The sequence below is a fragment of the Marmota flaviventris genome, chromosome 10 (assembly GCF_047511675.1).
Source record: "Marmota flaviventris isolate mMarFla1 chromosome 10, mMarFla1.hap1, whole genome shotgun sequence".
NCBI lineage: Eukaryota > Metazoa > Chordata > Mammalia > Rodentia > Sciuridae > Marmota > Marmota flaviventris.
In genome coordinates this window covers 15,005,555-15,023,687 of record NC_092507.1, presented here as the reverse complement: position 1 = coordinate 15,023,687, position 18,133 = coordinate 15,005,555, and the positions used below count along the sequence as shown (strand labels likewise).

General features: G+C 49.2%; 1 protein-coding gene across 2 annotated transcripts; it reads right to left on the bottom strand.

The window, feature by feature from the left end:
* Position 1: 1 nt before the first annotated feature.
* On the bottom strand, positions 2-15,370 carry Pink1 (PTEN induced kinase 1). Of its 2 annotated transcripts, XM_027937585.2 has the most exons (8): positions 14,916-15,369; positions 9,180-9,467; positions 7,746-7,846; positions 4,748-4,930; positions 3,957-4,120; positions 2,844-2,971; positions 2,302-2,538; positions 2-1,346 (listed from the first exon to the last, which is right to left on the bottom strand). In XM_027937585.2, the coding sequence occupies exons 1-8, from the start codon at positions 15,294-15,296 to the stop codon at positions 1,092-1,094; spliced, it is 1,737 nt and encodes a 578-aa protein (XP_027793386.2). In that variant the 5' UTR covers positions 15,297-15,369; the 3' UTR covers positions 2-1,091. The 2 variants fall into 2 exon arrangements, with proteins under 2 accessions (XP_027793386.2, XP_027793387.2); XM_027937586.2 differs by lacking the exon at positions 2,302-2,538 and having other exon boundaries at positions 14,916-15,370.
* Positions 15,371-18,133: the final 2,763 nt, after the last annotated feature.

The window sequence follows — 18,133 nt, the reverse complement described above, 5'->3', positions numbered from 1 at the left end:
CTGCATTGTAAATTTGTATTTAATATCTCAGAAATGCTAGTCAAAAGGGAAATCAACAAGTTTAAGATGCCACACTGTTAATTTCCATTTCATCAGTGATCTTTGCAATGTTAGATTAACTCAGTAGCTAGAGGAACACCGGAAAGGCTTTCTCTGTGCCCTCCAGAGCTGGTCCAGAAGGGGCACCCACAGCCCAGGCCTCACTTTCATGTTTTTTTGTGCTGACCCTTGAATATACTGACCATGCAGATGTCTGCCTCAGCCCAGGTGGCACATACCAACTGGTGCCAGGCCCCCCTCCAGAAGAACCACAGTCCATCCTCAGCACTAAGGGCAAATGTCACAAATTCTGCCACTGCCTTGGCCTGGATCCTCCATGCTGCCGAGCACAGGTCTGATCTCCCTCAGCCCAGAATCCTCCAACAGACCCGCTGGGCCATCACTTTGAGAGGTCTGTGAGGCCAGAAAAGGGCCCTAAGGTTGGACTTCTTGGTGAATAACGACAGAGTATGACTTCTCACCTGGGTGACACTGCGGTCCCTTGGATTCATGCAGGGAATCTCACATCGTCTTTATCACCGATACAGAGGGACCTCGCTGTCGGGAAACATGCTTTGTAGAGTGAGCCCTATGAGTTCACCAGACCAGGCCTGGCAACTGGCCTGTGGGCCAAGCTGGTGATACATGAAAATCAAATTCCAGTGTCCATAAATAAAGCCCTAACAGAACAGTCCCATTTGGTTGTTATGCTGCTTTCGTGCATCACTGAATTGATTAGTTGCAACAGCTTAATTCACTAGCTGGCCCTCTACAGAGGGTGTTTCTGATAGAGACCAACGTCTTGATTTTACAGCTAGGAGAAGCCAAGTTGGCAGAGGGCATAAGCTTCATCCAAACCCACATGGCTGGAGGTAGTGGCCGCAAACTGAACTTTGACTCAAGTAGTTCCTGCCAAACCCAAGGCCTTCCCTGGCTTACCAGCCCCCCTGCGCCAGCTTGTCCTCTGACCCCCACTCTCCTTTGACACTATACACTGCCACCACACAGATGCCACTAAGTCCTTTACTAACACACCAGCTGGCGCAGAGCCATCAGGGGGTTACCCGCCAGGAATAGAGGAGGAGGGCGGCCTGGCAGAGCGCGTCACACTCCAGGTTGGCCAGGAACAGCACCTTCAGCTTTGTTTCCACGCAGCTCTTCTCCAGCCTGTTGGCCAACAGGGCGGCAGCTGATTGGTGGAGGAGCCAGCTAATCATCTTGTCTAATTTCAGATTCTTCAGGGCTAGGATGTGCTCGCCCCAGAGGCTCAGATGAAGCACGTTTGCAGCTACTCGGGCAGATGGTCTCTGCAACAGGAAGGGAAGCTGAGGCTCAGGACAGCAGGAACAGGCACTCGGCCCACACCTACTTTGTTATTGTCCCTTCTCTGGCCCCAATCCAAGTCTCCCTCTGCCCTGCCCCTTCCTGAGACCCTTCCCTCTGCTGACACATACTGGCAGCTCTGCCCAGGCTCCAGGCCTTTGCAAATATATAGCTGCGAATGGCCGCCCGTGCAGCGTTGGGATGGCCTTCGGGCACGGAAGGCCAGTGGGTATGGCTCTGTCTGGTCCCTTGTACCAGGCTGGGGTATGCAGTCCCTCATCACTTGATAACTGGGTTCGGGCACTAGTCTAACAGGCCTTCACTGAGCACCTGCTGTGACCAAGACAGCAGGCCCTGTGCAGCAAGAGGTCAGTAGGAAGAGGTGCGACAGTGGCTGAGGCTGCCTCAGCTCCTTCCACTAAGGAGTGCACCTGCTGCTCCAGTATGGCTTCGAATACACTGGCCTTTGTGTCTCTTTACAGTAACTTCCAGATCCGCTTTGGAGTTGTATTCTCACATCTGTCTGATTAGATCTCAGCTATTTGCATAGGTTACGTCTCCATTAACCATTTCTCAAAAATGGATCCTCTTCCCTCTGAGTAGCTAAGAAACTAAAAAGCCCAGAAGGGCTGGGGATGCAGCTCAGTGGGGGCACACTCGTCCGACATGTGTGAGATCCCATTTTGAATATCGGCACAGCAAAAAGTAAAACAGAATTAAAAAGCCAAGAAGAGTTGAACTGCTGGAATTCTGACTAGATCTGGTAGCCAGCTCCCTTGCTTCTGTTCATTCAAAATCGATCTGTGTTCTGGACTTGGCCTTTACCTGTGCAGTACAGAGGCTCTGCCTGGCGCCTTAGCATTTGTCCAAGTCTGAGTTTGCTCTAGAGCGTGAACTGAGATCCACAGAGTCACCCTGAGAGCCGGGGGACAGCCTCACCTTGCTGGTCTCTCGCTGGAGCAATGCCCTCACCAGCTGCCTGGTGTCCAGAGGCACCGACTCGGGCAGTGCTGGTAGTTGAGCCTCTTGGTAACTGCGGCTTTCAAGGTGGGCCCTGCCCTGGCCGTAAAAGGGATTGGCAAGCCCGAAGATTTCATAGGCGATGGCTCCCACCGCCCAGGCGTCGGCCTTGCTGTAGTCAATCACTGCTCTGGGGCCAGGACAGGCTGTGGACACCTGCTCGGGAAGTGGAGGATGAGAGGTCATGCCACTGGCAGGTCTACCTGTTCATGCTCCTGTGTTGTCACCCAAGCCTGGGGCTAATCTGAACTCTCAAGGAGCCCAGGATCAAAGGACTTTTGGCTTAGACCTAGAGGGATCTGCTGAGGCTGCCGACTGGATGCTGGCAAAACAGACACTGGGAACAGCAGGGAGACCCAGGTTAAAGCACCGTGACAAGGAGGGAACCTGGGGTCTCTCCTGTCACTTACAGAGAACATGGTGAAGCACTTCTGATGGAGGATGCTAATGGTGAGACTCACCTCCGGAGCCCTGAGGCAGCCGTTCCCGCCCAGGTCCACGTACCAGCTGGTGAAAGGCAACTGCAGGCCCACACGCTCATCAGCCAGGCAGCAGCCAAAATCAGAGATCACCAACCAGGGGCAGCCGTCTGTGAAGGAGCAGGCAGAGGTAAGCCACCCCTTCTCACCCTTCTTCCCTCTCAGACCCTCCCAGGTCCCTATGAGAGCCACCAAGACATGAGTCAGTGAGCTAACAGGGACTGTACTGGCCCAGGAGTGCAGACCAGCAAGGCCTGGATGGAGCTGGCTCACCCAGAGCAGAATAGGAGAGCCACACCAGGGATGTGGAGGTGCCTGTAAGGAGAAAAGGCCCACAGAGTCCCCAGGCAAAGGACTAGATAAAAGTTAGCCTCCATCTAAGTAACTGTCTAATGATTGATTTTCTGGTAATTGGGGTTGTCCCAAGACCAGGGGAGCTGGCTTGGCTCCAATGATCCCTAAGGACACTTCTACCCCAGGAGTCTTGCATCTGAATTTGAAACCCTAATAAATCTAAAAAACAGGTGCATTAGGAATTGGTTATTTGTAAAAAGAATTCAAATGATTTCTTTAAAAAGCTAGGTTTTTTTTAGTCTTTTAATTGCACATTTAATTCTTTTAAATCTTCCATTTCAAGAATTTATCAGATGTGTGAATCTCCTTTGCAGCATCCTGGGCACGTTGCTTCTGCCTGAATGCTTCTGGGATTGGAAGCTCATTGCTTCCAGGGGCAGTTGGGCTGGCACTTGGACAACTCTTGCTATTTGAAAACTGTTTTTTGTTTTCTTTGTTTTATTGAGCCAAAGATCATCTTTCTTCTACTTTATTCAAGAAAAATTCAAATAAAGTTTTTTATTACAAAAAATACAATAAATAATAAATGCAGCACTAGGTTCTTGTTCCAGAAGTGGGCAATTGGGAGGGACTTGGGAGCTGTTACAGAGAGCCTGCCTCTGGAGGAGGGGCTGCTTGTCTCGTGTGAATGGAGCAAAGTGAGGATAAGATGACTTAGGACAGAGCCTAAGAATCAAAACGGACCCTGAGGGTCCTAATGCCCCAGCTCCCCGCAGCACCTGAGGGCAGGCCAGAGCCTACCTGCGTCCAGCTCCACCAGAATGTTGTCCGACTTGAGGTCTCTGTGTGCGATGCGCTGCTGGACCAAATGGTCCACGCCTTCCAGTAACTGCAGGGTCATCATGGTGGCCAGGCGGGGACTGGGAGTGTTCACACGCAGGTACTCGCGCAGGGTACAGGGGTAGCTGGTGGGAGGTGACAGAACCTGTGGCCGTCACACAGCATGGCCCCCAGCACCTAGGTCAGTTAGGATCAGGCCTCTCCTCCTCCCCTCCCGAGGGCTTTTTATTTCCTTTTTCTCACATATTCTTGCGGTCCCCACCCACCCACTGTGCTGACATTAGGAAGGGCTGTGGCTCCACATGTTCACAGTATTGGTGAGATAGTTCCTTCGGCTGAGGGGGAGGAGGAACTACTGTTTCAGGGCCAGGTGAGCCACAGAGAAGCGCCAGGAGCACCAGTGAACAGTGCTCTGAAGGTGACATTTTTTTTTTCAAGAGAAATCATCCTAAAGCCAGGTCCATGCACTCTCTGCGCCACTTATGCTAACCCTAACCCTAACACTAACCCTAATCCTGAAGCCCCAGGGAAAGCCTCCGAGGGCAGGGACCAACTCCCATTGTGAAGACAGATAGCTCCTGGGTCCTGCCACTTACTACTTCTTTTTTTTTTTTATATTTTTTGGTCATCAATGGACCTTTATTTTATCTATTTATATGCAGCGCTGAGAATCGAACCCAGTGCCTCACACATGCTAGGCAAATGCTCTGCCACTGAGCCACAACCCCAGCCCCCCTTTTTTTGCCACTTACTTCTTCATAACGAGGAACAGCGTGCGTCCATGGCCCAGGCCTTCAGGGTGCAGACAAGGGGGCAGCACGTCAGGGTAGTCGGTCAGGGCCCCCGGCAGCAGCGGCACAGAGGAGGTGAAGGCGCGGACAACCCGGATGATGTTGGGGTGAGGAGCTAGCTGCTTGGGACCTCCCTTGGATTTTCTATTCAGCCAAATGGGACACATGTATCAGAGACACCAGTTGGAAAGATAATGATCTAAGGCCACAGCAAATACAGGTTTTCATTTATCTACTTATTTATTTACTAAATACTTATTGCACGTTTGCCATGTTCCAGGTTTTGTATGTGGTGTTGGGGTCAAAACCTGATGCAGATGGCTGACCACATTTGATGGCTCCCCCAATCCCTCCTTCAGCCCATCTGTCCCTCCCTCCATCTCCATCCCTCTCATGTAGCAGAACACAGCGGTGGAAAGACCCTGGTGTCATCTTGGTATGAATGGCAGGTGTGCGCTGTAGGTCCTTGGCCAAGTTACAGTGCAAAGGGGTCTAAGGTAGTAACATCCACATGAGGTTGTTAAAACACATAAAGTACCCAAAATCACATTCAGCAGAGCAAACAGCAAGTATTGGCTGTTATAATTTTTTTTTAAGTTTTTTCTTTTTAGTTGTAGATGGACACCTTTATTCTATTTGTTTTTATTTTTATGTGGTGCCAGGGATCGAACCCAGTGCCTCATGCATGCTAGGCAAGCGCACTGTCACTGAGCCACAACCGAGGCCCTAGCTGTTACAATTTTTTGATTCAACTAATGTCTACTGTTTTCACACTGTGTACTGGACACTGTGCTAGTGTGTGGCGGAGCTAATCAGAGGACAGGCAGAGGCACTACCTTTATGGGTTTGTGATCTAACAGGAAAGCGATGCTCACTGAGTAATTATTTTAGCTCTGTAAGGACAGGGACCTTGCCTAAGTCATCTCCATGGTATTTTAAGACAGGGTCTCCCTGAGTTGCTTAGGGCCTTGCTAAGCTGCTGAGGCTGGCTTTGAACTTGTGATCCTCCTGGCTCAGCCTCCCAAGCCTCTGGGATTACAGGAGTGAGCCACTGTGCCCGGCAGAGTCTGTATTTTGGATAGGATGGCTCTGCCTGCTGACTGGACCAAGGGTGACCACCTCCCCAAGGGCAGTGAGCCTATGGCACATCTGAGGTCTGAGTGGTTAGTGGGAAAAAGGACAGGTAGATTCTCTCTTTACTTAGGAGCGTGATGAGGAAGCCTGCCAGTCAGCAGTGGAGCTGAGGAGGAAGGACACCATGGGACATGATGGAGCCATGGAAAGCCAAGAGGGGAGCAGCCACGGGTTGGCAGAAACAGAAGAGCCACGGGAGGAATAGGGAGGCTGAGGAAGAGAGGAGGCTGCGGAGGGCAGAGGTGAGCAGAGCAAGGAGAGAGGCGAGGCTCGCCCCGTCCCTGTGCAAGCCGAGCCTTGTGGACATGTCCACGGTATGTCCTTGTGCTGCTCCTTCTCCTGTGTCACTCGTCCTACTCTACGCAGCACAGTTCTTGCCCTTGGGTCACTGGGTAGAAGGAGAATGAGGCCCACAGCAGGAAGCTGTGGGGCCCAGCCAGGTGTCTGAGGCGGACTGGGCTGAGCCAGGGAGATATGTGGGCCTGAGGCTCAGCTGAGACCTGCAGTGGCCCAAGTTCAGCAAGGTGCATCCCCAGGAGGTCCTGAGGCACTTGGTGCACTGGAGGAAGGAGGAGACATAGGTGGGGGAAGTGGTGAGGGCCTGTCACAAAGGCTGTCCTGAGTCCACAGCTCTGAAGCTAATACACCTGCCACGGCCTCCCGTCTCTCGGCAGCCATGGGGAAGGGGGGCCGTGCTCCACGTTACAGCTGGACACGGGCACAGGCACATCAACCTCAAGCCAGTGGTGACACATGCCATGACAACAACCCAGGGAGTGACAGGGACCCTGCAGAAGGAAGGTCTGGGCAGGTGATGTAATGCTCACAGATATGTGGCAGCACCAAGTCAGCTGACAGCACAAAAGGGGCCACCTGCAGACACTGGGCCCAAGCAGCTGACATTCAGGAGTCCCTTCTCCCAACAAAGGGCTGCGGGGAAGGGATGGTCCTAAGCCACCTTAGCCACTGCTGAGGACACTCAGCCTCATGGCAGCCCCCGAACCCTCAATGGCTTTCCACTTGGAGCCCTTAGGTTCCTATCTCTGGCTTCTTGCTTTTCACAGAACTGAGACCTATAAAGCAGCTCTCCTGTCAGAGCTGCAGTGGCCAGACACAGACATTAAGGGGAGCACAAGTGTCTCCTCCGTCCCCAGTGTGAACGAGGCTTCACTGAGGCCTGCAGATGGGACTCTTGGGCTGCCATCCACCTGCTCCTCTCTCTGCTGAGAAAGCATTTTTCTTTGCTCCTTTGCGTAGGTGACGCCCCTTCCTCCTTCCAAGGACAGCTCAGACTGTTCCCCTGAGAAGCCCAAGTGGCCCTGCCCCTGCAGTGTACCCCCTCCCTTGGCGACCAGACATGTGCTCTTCTAGAGTTCACTGGGCTGGGCTTGATGGGTTCTGCTGCGGCACTGAGAACTCCTGCGGGAACACACTGCTTTTTCTTTTTAAAAGCTCTTGGCACCATTAGGCGCCTGCAGATGTTACTGGGGCTTCCTCCTATGGGGAGAGAGCTCATTTGCACCACGAGGTGGCGCTGCATCTGTGCATTGCTTTGCAGGAATTAGAACTGCATCTATTCTCCGCATCCCCACTGGGCATGTCTGGATGCCCTTCTCTCACCTGCTCCAATGTGAATGAGCCGTCGCATCACTAGTTGGGGTCAGAGGATCCTCAATCTTTCCCAAGCTGAATTACCCACTAATTGAAAGTCCATCAACCACAATGTGGTTGATGTGTGGCACGGTCAACACACCGAGTGCTGAGGACATTGGTGATGATTTTTCTCTCAACCCACAGTGGTCATGGTGGGCAGAGGAGAGCTTACCTGTAAGTAACTGCTCCATACTCCCCAGTCAGGGCCACTCTGCTAGCTGGGACCAGCTCCTGGCTCATTTTCCTAAAAATGGCTTCACTGGAAGAGCCCGCCTGGAAAACATCCACAAAATGCATCCAGTTACACAGGACCAAGTGGGTTGTCAAGTTCTGAGCCCTGAATCAGTACAGCTGCTGCCTAGCTTTGGCTTTGACTTTCAAGATAAGATAAGCAGCAGCAGGCCAAAACTAGTTCCCTCCAGGAGAGGGAGGGGGGAGGTGCTATCCATGCCAAATCAGAGGAGGTGTCCCATGCCCCTGGCAGGTGAGGTGCAGGAGGTGAGGCCAGCATGGCCAGGACGCGGGATGCTTCTTCCTCTCCTGGATGCCTCTGGTCACCACCAGCTCAAAACTGACCACTGGGTCACTAAGTCTCATTTTGCAGGCTCCCTTTGGCAGAAAGACTAGAGCCAGAAAAGCTCCAAATGGATTAATTTTTCAGGATCACAGGGCAGCCTTCCCCATCCCCCAACACAGAAACCCCAGGAGGAGGAAGAGCACCTGATTTTACCCATTGCATTACAAACAACTCCCAGGACTGCACAGCCTGTTAAGAACCAAGAAAATCACATAACCATCTGCAGTCCTTTACTCTGCAAATGCGACACCGGCCATGCCCACCAGGAAGTTTGATTCCAAGACTGGAAGTTTCACGTGCAAAGGACTCAACTGCTTGTTAGCTGTTGACCCAGCCTAATAACCTTCACACCCAAAATTTGCCAAGAAACCACACTCTCCAGGGCCCAGCATGAGCTGCTGTCCCCTTTAGCCTGGAAGGATGCTCTGGGCAGGAGAGAGAACCCTGGGTCTTGATTAATTTTCTGGACCCATCTTTCAATGGCAAAGCTAAGACATTAAATAGAAATCTTTTGGTTTTGTGTGGAAAAATACTCTTAAATCTCCCAAAGCCTTGAGTTCTTGTGAGAGAGCTGAGAGCAGGGAGGTGACAAGCAAGCCTTTAATCTGGAGGTGGGGCTAAGGGGGTTCAGAGCAGAGGAGCATGGTTCCTCCTCTCCTCATGGTGACCAGAAATGAACTAAACACCCATCTAGGCACCTGCTACTCAAAGTGTGCTTCACTGACCAGCAGCCCTGGCGTCACCTGGGGACTTGCTGAAAAGAACCTCGGACTCTCTGGCCCCATCCTGACTTGCTAACTCTACCTTTGAACCTGATCTCTAGGTGGGCTATGGAGAGGTTATAATTGGAGAAACGCAGCTTGATTCTCAAAAGAGGACGAGGAAGCCTAATCACACGGGCCCCTTTCCTGTGGAGAACCTCTGTCTTTTCCTAGGTACTTCCAGGAAAAAGACTCCGCCAGGTCCGCTGTGATTGGCATTTTGAGAAACACCTACTTGGGAGAGGAAAGGCCCTGTCCCAGTCCTTACCGAGATGTTCCACATCATCTTGATGGCGAAGGGGAAGGCTGGGCCTCCCAGAGCCTGCTCCCCTTCCTCTCCTTGTGGGGTGACATCTGGGCCTCTCCCTGGAAGAGCGCCGGTGGGCTCTGCCTTCTCCAGGTGCTGGGACAGGGCGGGCATGGTGGCTTCGTACACAGCAGCGCTGCAGCCCTTGCCGATGGACTGTCCTATTAGATAGTCCTCCAGCCGGAAGCCCTGCCGGCGTCGCATGTCCAGCGCGTCAGGCATTGGCTTGTTTTTCTGGGTAAAAATTGCCTATAAGGAGAAAAGAATGCACTGTGAGCCAGGAGCCTGCCCTGGCCCGGGGCCACGTCAGAGAGGAACAGCGTGGCAGGGTCAATAAAAGCAACCGTGTGGAGTTTGACGGCTTGTCCTGTGTTGAGGCCATCCTGCATCTCTTTATTCAGAACAATCCTTCTCACACTCTTTCGCTTCATTGGGGTCACCTGCTCAAGCCCAGCACAGCGTGGCCAGTCAGCCGCGAGGCCAGGGCTCCTGGGTCCTGCAGCGGTACATGCCCCTTGGCTGTCCTCAACCTAATAGCTGCGACCTGGGCATCTGACTGTGGAGGCAGCTCCTCTGGGAAGCCCTCGCCTGCCGATCAGGAGTGCGGGAGCAACAGTGACCTCACTTGGGGTTGCTTGGGAAGACAAGCGGGTGAGATGGGGACCATCCCTGAGCTGTCATCATCTGGTCTTCCTTCCTGCCTGGGAGGGCTCTGCAGGCCCACCAGAGCTCTGACAGGACAGATGGAGGCACAGGTGCTGAGGAAGAGAGGGCTGTTTCCCCCAAATTTGGGCTGTCCCCTGCTTCAGGTGGTAGTGACGTCATTTCTCCAGTCACCCAGGCTCTGCCTTTGCCCTCTGATGGTCTGATCTGCTGATGCCCTTTTCCAATTCCATGGTCAATCACTCACCAGCACCAGGTTGGAGAGCTGGTACGTTCCTAGGCAGAGCCCCTGGGGCACCCATCTCCACACTTCCCCGTGATCACACGGTCCCTTCACCGGCTCCAGGCCAGATCATACCACATTGCTTTCACATGTCACTGTCCACTCACAAACCTACCAGGAGGCCACTGAATACACTCAGCGCCCCATGTCTGCATCCCTGGATTCAACCAACTGCGGAAGGAAAGTACTCAGAAAAAAACTGCCTTGTACTGAACCTGCACCTTTTTTTGGTCATTATTCTATAAACATGGCATTTACATCGTATTAGGTATTATAAGTTGTTCAGAGATGAGTTACAATATGCAGAAAAGCGCGCAGAGGTTCTATGCAAATACTGTCATTTTAGGAGAGACTTGAGCATTCGAGGACTTTGGTATCCTGAGGGGGGGTGCTGGGACCCATCCCCTGGATACCAAGGGACGACTATGTCTGGTCCTCGAGCTTTGCCAGGCTGGCAAAGCTGACCCCTCAACTACCTCTCCTTGCTACTCTGTCCCCACTGCCCGAGGCTCCGACTCAGCCAGTGCTTCCTCCCTCTCTAACCAGCCCTGACATCCCAGCCCACGGCGCCTTCCTGCTGAAAAATTCCTCAAGTACTATATGCTACTACACTTTCACTATAACTTTGAACTTTTTTTTTTTTTTGAGAGAGAGAGAAATTGTTTTTAATATTTATTTTTCGGCAGACACAACATCTTTGTTTGTATGTGGTGCTGAGGATCGAACCCGGGCCGCACACATGCCAGGTGAGCGCACTACCGCTTGAGCCACATCCCCAGCCCAACTTTGAACTTTTTAATCAAATTTCAAGTTTATAGTGCCTTGCCAATGAGTTTATATAAACTCTATGGAGCACAATCAATATTTTGTACAGTAATTGCATATCAACCATGGGTTTGAGAAATCTGTGTGTGTATATCTTTTTATTTTGAAATAATTATAGACTCACAGGAAGTTGTGAAAAAACAGTACTAAGTGTTCTTTGTACCCTTCCCCCAGCTTCTTCCACTGGTGACATCTTACGTAGCAGTAGTACAATATCAAAACCAGGAAAGTCACATTAGTACACTGTTAACTATGGCCCTTACTCAGTTGTCACTGTTTAAACTTGCAGAGAGAGAGAGAGAGAGAGAGAGAGAGAGAGGGAGGGAGGGAGGGAGGGAGGGAGGGAGGGAGAGAGAGAGAGACCCCCTATGCAGTTTCAGCCATGTGCAGATTCATGTACTCACCGCCACAATCAAGATGCAGAACTCTTCCCTCACCTCAAAAGAACCCTCTGCGCTCTTTGTATCTGCACCATCAGCCGTGCCCCTGCCCCTGTGCAACCCCTAACCTGTTCTCCACCTCTGTAGTTTCCATGTCAGGAACTTATGGAAATGGGATCACACAGTATGTAACTTTCGGGGGCTGACTTTTTCCACCAAGCATACTGCTGTTTAAGTTGCCTATATTACAGGCAACTAGTGTTACTGTTAAGTAGTACTTCATCATGGATGTACCTGAGTTTGTGTAACCACTCACTTGTGGAAGGACATTTAGGCTGTTTTTAATATTTTGATATTATGAATAATGCTACTATGATCATTTGTGTTTAGGATCTTTTTAAAAAGTTCCATTTATTTAAGCTGTGGTGAATCTGCATAACAAAGTTTACCATCATTTCTTTCTTTCTTTTTTTTTTTTTTGATGGTATTGGGGATTGAGCGATTGAACCCAGGGGCACTTTGCCACTGAGCTACATCCCCAGCTTTTTTCATTGTCCATTTTGATACAGAGTCTCGATAAGTTGTGAAGGCTGGCCTTGAAGTTCAGATCTTCCTACCTCAGCCTCTCACCATCTTAACCATTTTTTAAAAATACTATTTTAGTTGTAGTTGGACACAATACCTTTATTTTATTTATTTTTATGTGGAGTTGAGGATCGAACCCAGCGTCTTGCATGTGCTAGGTGAGTACTCGACCCCTGAGCCACAACCCCAGCCCTCATCTTAACCATTTTTAAGTGTACGGTTCAGCAGCATTAAGTACACCCACACTGTTGTGTAGCCATCAACATCATCCATCTCCAGTTGCAAAACTGAAATTCTGTATCCACTAAACAACAGCTCTCCATTCTCCCCCAGTGTCTGATAACAAATATTTTACTTTCTATAAATCTGACACTCTAGGGATCTCTCATGAGTGGAATCATACACTATTTATTCTTGAGGTTCATCCATGTTGTAGCACATGTCAGAATCTCCTTCCTTGGTAGGGCTGAGTTATATTCTACTGGGTGCATATACCTCATATTACTTTTCCATTCATCCATGGATGGACACGTGGCTCACTTCCACCTCTTGATTACTATAAACAATGCTGATACCTTGAATGTGTTCATATCCTTGATTTAAAGTTTTGGGTGTCTAATCAATGGAAATGCTGGATATGCTGATTATATTTTTGATTTTTTTGAGGAGTTGCTATCCTGTTTTCCATAGCAGCTACTTGTGTACAGGTTTTGTGTGAACATGGTTTTTATTTCTCCAGGTGAATGCCTAAGACTGCAATGAGAGGGTGGTATGGCAAATGTATTTAGTTTTGTAAGAAACTGCCAAATTACTTTCCATTTTATATTACCACACACTGTAACATATAAGAGATCCAGTTTCTCCACATCCTCACCAGAATTTGGTATTGTCATTTTTTATTTTAGCTGTTCTAATAAATGTGCAGAAAAGAACTCATTATGTTTTAAATGTGCATTTCTCAAGTGGCTATATGTTCATCTGGTACCTGTATCTCCTGTTCTGCAATATATACCCATGCCTTCTGCCTTGTTTATGACTGGATTTTAAAAAAACAAACAAACATGTATTCATCTAGAAACAGGGAACAGCTATGATCCTACTCCAGCCTGACCACATAGACTTTTAGTACTAGACTGGTCAGATATGGTTGATTTTGTTCAAAAGAAGTCATATTCCTGAATTTTTAATGTGAAATTAATGGGTAGTTAAAAAATTTAAGACAACAGGAGGATGAAGTGTGAGAAAAGGGTGTGTGAATGGTGAGCCTGAGAAAGGAAAAAGGTCTCTTTAATTTTAAGCAGAATGTATTAAATTTCCCACCCTTGGCTTTGGCCAGTTAAGCCATGCAAAAGACAAGGATTGAGACTGAGGATTAAGCCAGATGTCATATGTCACTCCAAACTAGTGAGAGCGCAAACGTGTGACACTCTGGTGATGAGGAACAAGAACTGGGCTGGAAATCAGGGAACACTGCTTGATTCTTCACCTGCTGTGTCCTTCGACCTGTCTCTCTCAGCCCTAACGTGTAAAATTCAGGGCTGCACTCACTCAGTAAGTTTCCAACTCCAGGAGAAGTACTGACCTTCCTCTAACAGGATGGAATTCTGGCCGCCAACAGCCTTCAGGCTTGAACTGCAGAGCTGGCTGGGTCTGCAGCCCGCTCCTGCTGGCCTACCCTGCAGATTTTAGACTTCCCAGCCCACAGTGAGCCAAGTCCTAAAATAGATCCCTTTAAATATATGCACCCTTTTGGTTGTGTCTGGAGGACCCTGACTTTGGAACTTTGGTTGAGCAGAAACAGAGGTCTCTGGGCTATTTATTTAAGCATTTAAGAAAATATAAGAACCTCTATGTGTCATATCCAGTTACCAGGGATAACTCTATACAGGTTAACTAAATGTTAGGTCTGTTTTCTCCTGCCATTCATATTTTTATTGTGGTTCAGCTATGTTATTGGCTAATTGTTTCGCTTAACCCGGGAGGCAGCCTGCCTCAGTGGTTAAGAGCATGTGCTGTGAAAAACCAGAATTTATGCACTGCCTTTATTAGCTGCGTAGCTTTGAGCAGATCACTTATTCTGAGTATCTGTGCTTCTCCAAAGAAATTGGGGATGACTGGGCTCGGGTTGTGGCTCAGTGGTAGAGCACTTGCCTAGCAAGTGTGAGGCCCTGGGTTCAATTCTGGGCATAACATATAAATGAGTAAAATAAAAATAAAGCTTCATAAACATCTGAAAATATTTTTTAAAAAATTTGGGATGACAACTACCTCAGAAAAGAGTGGTATGACTTTGCTGACATTAAACTTTTAGAAAAATTATACAAAGCCACTTGCCATGGTGTAACTGGAGCTATAATTAGCAACACGTCTTCCAAAATCTGTTTTCAGGAAGGAAATCAATAAAAGAAATGGGAGGTGTTGGATATTCGCAATGGTAAAATATGCCAAACTTAACTGGTGATTTCCAAGGAATCTACAGAACGTTTCGAAACTGACTTTAACCTTCACCTTCCCCAACACCAGCTCAAAGCTCCTCCCCTCCCCGTTGACACCCCAGGAATCCAGCACCTACGCACTTAGTCCCGCCTGCCCCGCCCCTGGAAGGGTCCAATCGCGGATCAGGATCCCGCACGCAGCCCCGCTCCAAGCCGGGCGACCCAAGGTCCGCCCCCCGCCCACTCCCAATTCCCTAGCGGCGCAGGGCCTGCCTCCAGATTTGCCTCAGCTTCTGGCTACGCCCCATCTGTCCTTAACTATCTGTCCTTAACGCCCAGGATCCGTCCTTAACTATAGCCCAGCCAACCTCGGACGAGGATTCATCCACCAGCCCCGCCCCGAACCGAGCCCCGCCCCTGCCTGACTCAGGGTTCGCCCCGCCCCGCCCAGCGCGGCTCAGGCCCGCCTCCACTCTTAGCCCCGTCCGGCTGGCTCAGGGCAGCTGCGCCTGCAGCCTGGGCTCACCTGGATCTCCTGACAGGCTAGCGCCGCCCGCCGGCCCTCCGCCTGCTTCTCCTCTATGAGGCCCAACCCCAGCCCGAAGGCCAGAAAGACGGCTCGGCCGTAAGGGCCCGCGCCGCCCCGGGCGCGCACCACGAACTGCCGCTGGAGCCGCGCCGCCAGCCCGACCACCGACTGGCGGAAAAAGCGGTAGCGGTCTGGGAGTCCGAGCCCGCGCGGCTCTCCGCCGGGTCCTGCGGCCCAGCCCCGGCGCTCTCCGCGGCCCCAGCCGGCCGCCGGGCCGGGCCTTCCCCAGCTGCAAGCTGGGCCAGGCTTGGCTGTGAAGCGCAGCAGCAGCGACCGACCCAGCTGCAGGCCCCGGCCCAGCGCCTGTCTCACCGCCATGGTGGCGCCGCAACCCGGTCCCGCTGCCACCGCCACAAGCGTCCGGGACTCGGATGACAACAAACTACGGGGGCGGTGTGTCTGCGCAGGCGCGGGCGCCAGTGGACGGGGCGGGGCCACGGCGGTTCCTCTCCCCGGCTCACGAGGGCGCTGTGTGCGCACCTGAGCGGCGTGTAACCTCCTGTTGGTTTGCACTTTGCACCCAGGTGGAAGGGTTGCAAGCTCAGCCAGTTTTAGATGTAAGCATCACTGGTTCTGGGCCAAATCGAGAAATTGAAATGGAAAACAAATATTTATCAACCACCATGCCGGACCATTTGTATATTTTAATTTTTTTATAGGCAAGTGACAAAAGGGGCCGTGTTCAAGAGCACGTGCAGGTATTAGAACTGAAGTTAAAGTTGCCTTAACTGTTGAGTCCTTGCCTTCCCCATTTCTTTTAGGCTCCTTTACAGGTCTGCGGCCCCTGAGCTTTTTGAGACCCCAAGTGAAATCTCCCTCAAAGATTTTCTCTTATCTGCATGAGCGAGCTTTGGGACGTGGAGGGACTTGCCTAAATGCCTGTTACCCCCAAACTGCTGTTCGGACTGGCTGATAAGCATATTCATTACTGAATGACTTATTTTTTTCTTGTCCTTTTTTAAAAAGTGGAATTTTCAGGTATACACAAAAATAGGATCAGATTTTGGAACCCCACTACCCATCATCCAGCTTAACAGTTACCAATAGCTATTATTTTTCTTCACTTAAACCTTCCTATCCCCTGCTCCATTATTTTAAGGCAGACATCTGATTAATTCATTTGTTAATACTTCAGTGTCTATTTCTCTTTTTTTAAGTTTTTTTATTAGTTTTTGATGAACTTTATTTTATTTATTTGTTTGTATGTGGTGCTAAGAATCGAACCCAGTGCCTCACACATGCTAGGTAAGCGCTCTACCGCTAAGCCACAATCCCAGCCCTCAGTGTCTAAGAGAGAACTTAAAAAAAAATAAAAATAAAACAATTCTCTCTTAAAAATACATTAACTCCATAATAACATTCAACACCTACTGAATATTTACAGATTTCCTCATTTTTTGTATTAGTTATTCAAATTGGGATCCAAAGTCTAGATGGTTTATTTGTTTGGTGGATTTAAAAAAATTTTTTTTAGTTGTTGATAGACCTTTATTTTATTTATTTATGTGTGGTGCGGAGAACTGAACCCTATACCTCACACATGCCAGGCAAGTGTGCCACCACTGAGCCACAGCCACAGCCCTTTGTGGGTTATTTTTTAACCAGGCACCAAGTCACCCCTGAGCCAAGAGGTATATTTTATGGCAGTGCATTTTTCAAACGTCCCTGCAGTCTTAGATACCTGCGTTCCTTACCTGAAAGCTGATCATGAATGAAGGACCCTAAAGACATAAAACCTTTTTGTAGGTGTGGCCATGTGTCTGTGTGTGATTGGGGGAACTTCGGGGCCAGGAGACATTTACCTGATCAGAGACTCACTGCCAGCATTGCTTGATAATAAAGGCACAGGTTACCCCTTTTATTTCAGGGTTATTTTCAGACTTGAGTAAGGATAGGAAGCTTGAGTAGAAGTCAGGCCACTGCAAAAGGATCTACCTTAGAACATACATATGTAAATATATGAGATATGAAAATGTAGATATACAAATGGGAACCCAGTGATTTCACTCCTCCTTTATGGACTCACAGAAATGCATACATATGTTCCCCAAGAATGTTCAGAGCAACATTGTTCAACATTGTATAAAACTGGAAATAGCCCAAATGCCCATCTATAGTAGACTGGGTAAATTGTGATATATTTCCTTAATGGAGTACTAAGCAGCCATCATTATATTCAACAACAGGGATGTAGTTTGTAAATATACTGGTGAGTTATAGGCGGACCCAAAAGAGTAGAGACTGTGATCCCACTATATAAAGTTGAAACTGATCTATAGTGTTAGGGGTCAGGACAGTGGGTGCCCTTGGAGGGTAGTTTCTCAAAGGAATGGAAAGAGATTTTTGAATGCTGGTGATGTTTTCTTTCTAGATCTGTGAATGTTCACGTGATGAAAGTTCACTCACTATACACCATGATTTCTGCAATTTTCCATATGTAATATTTTTTTCTTTTTATCTTGGTGCTGAGGATTGAACCCGGGACCTAGTGCATGCCAAGCATGTCCCCTGCCTCTGAGGTATGCCCTAGCCCTTGTGTAAAATATTTCAGTAAATACTATAAATTAAAAAAAAAAAAAAACTTTTTTCATATAATGAAAACTGTTAAAAGTTTGGTCTAATTCACTCATGGTCTCAAGTTTTCAAAAAACAATGAGCCCACAATGGAATAACCTGTTAACAGTCACAGTTTACTAAACTGCACTTGGTGGTTTAAAACAACTACACTTGAATAATGCACTTTGTTTGGTCATAAACCTGGAGTTGAACTTTGCCTTGAAGTTGCATACATTCAAATCGGCCCATTTCCTCAACATGGTAGATATACCTTCCACTATCTGGAGTCAGCCAACATTAAGGGACAGCTCAGATCTGGGCAGTCCTTACTTTGATTCTTCTGAAGGTGTTGCAGGAAAGAAGCCCAGGGCAGAGAACAGGCACAGTTTTATATCCCTTTTTTTTCTCCTTAAATGCCAAGTCAAGGGACATGCAGACAGCAGGTGTTGCCAAAGGAGAGATTCTTCAGTCGTCTGAAGAGCCTGGCCCCCAGGTGTGCTGCTATGGGATGGACCCCTGGCCAGGGACAGGTGGACCACTATGTTAGCACAGTACATGCTCAGGGATCTCTCTTGTTAGGATCTGCCTGAAGACAGGAA

Bases quoted from the DNA above. Each gene is read 5' to 3' on its own strand.
- Pink1 (XM_027937585.2), bottom strand. From the start codon at position 15,296: ATGGCGGTGAGACAGGCGCTGGGCCGGGGCCTGCAGCTGGGTCGGTCG. The intron at 9,468-14,915 runs GTGAGCCCAGGC...TTCTCCTTATAG, and splicing joins TAGCCTGTCAGGAGATCCAG to GCAATTTTTACCCAGAAAAA. The intron at 4,121-4,747 runs GTAAGTGGCAAA...ACCTCCCACCAG, and splicing joins CTGTTCCTCGTTATGAAGAA to CTACCCCTGTACCCTGCGCG.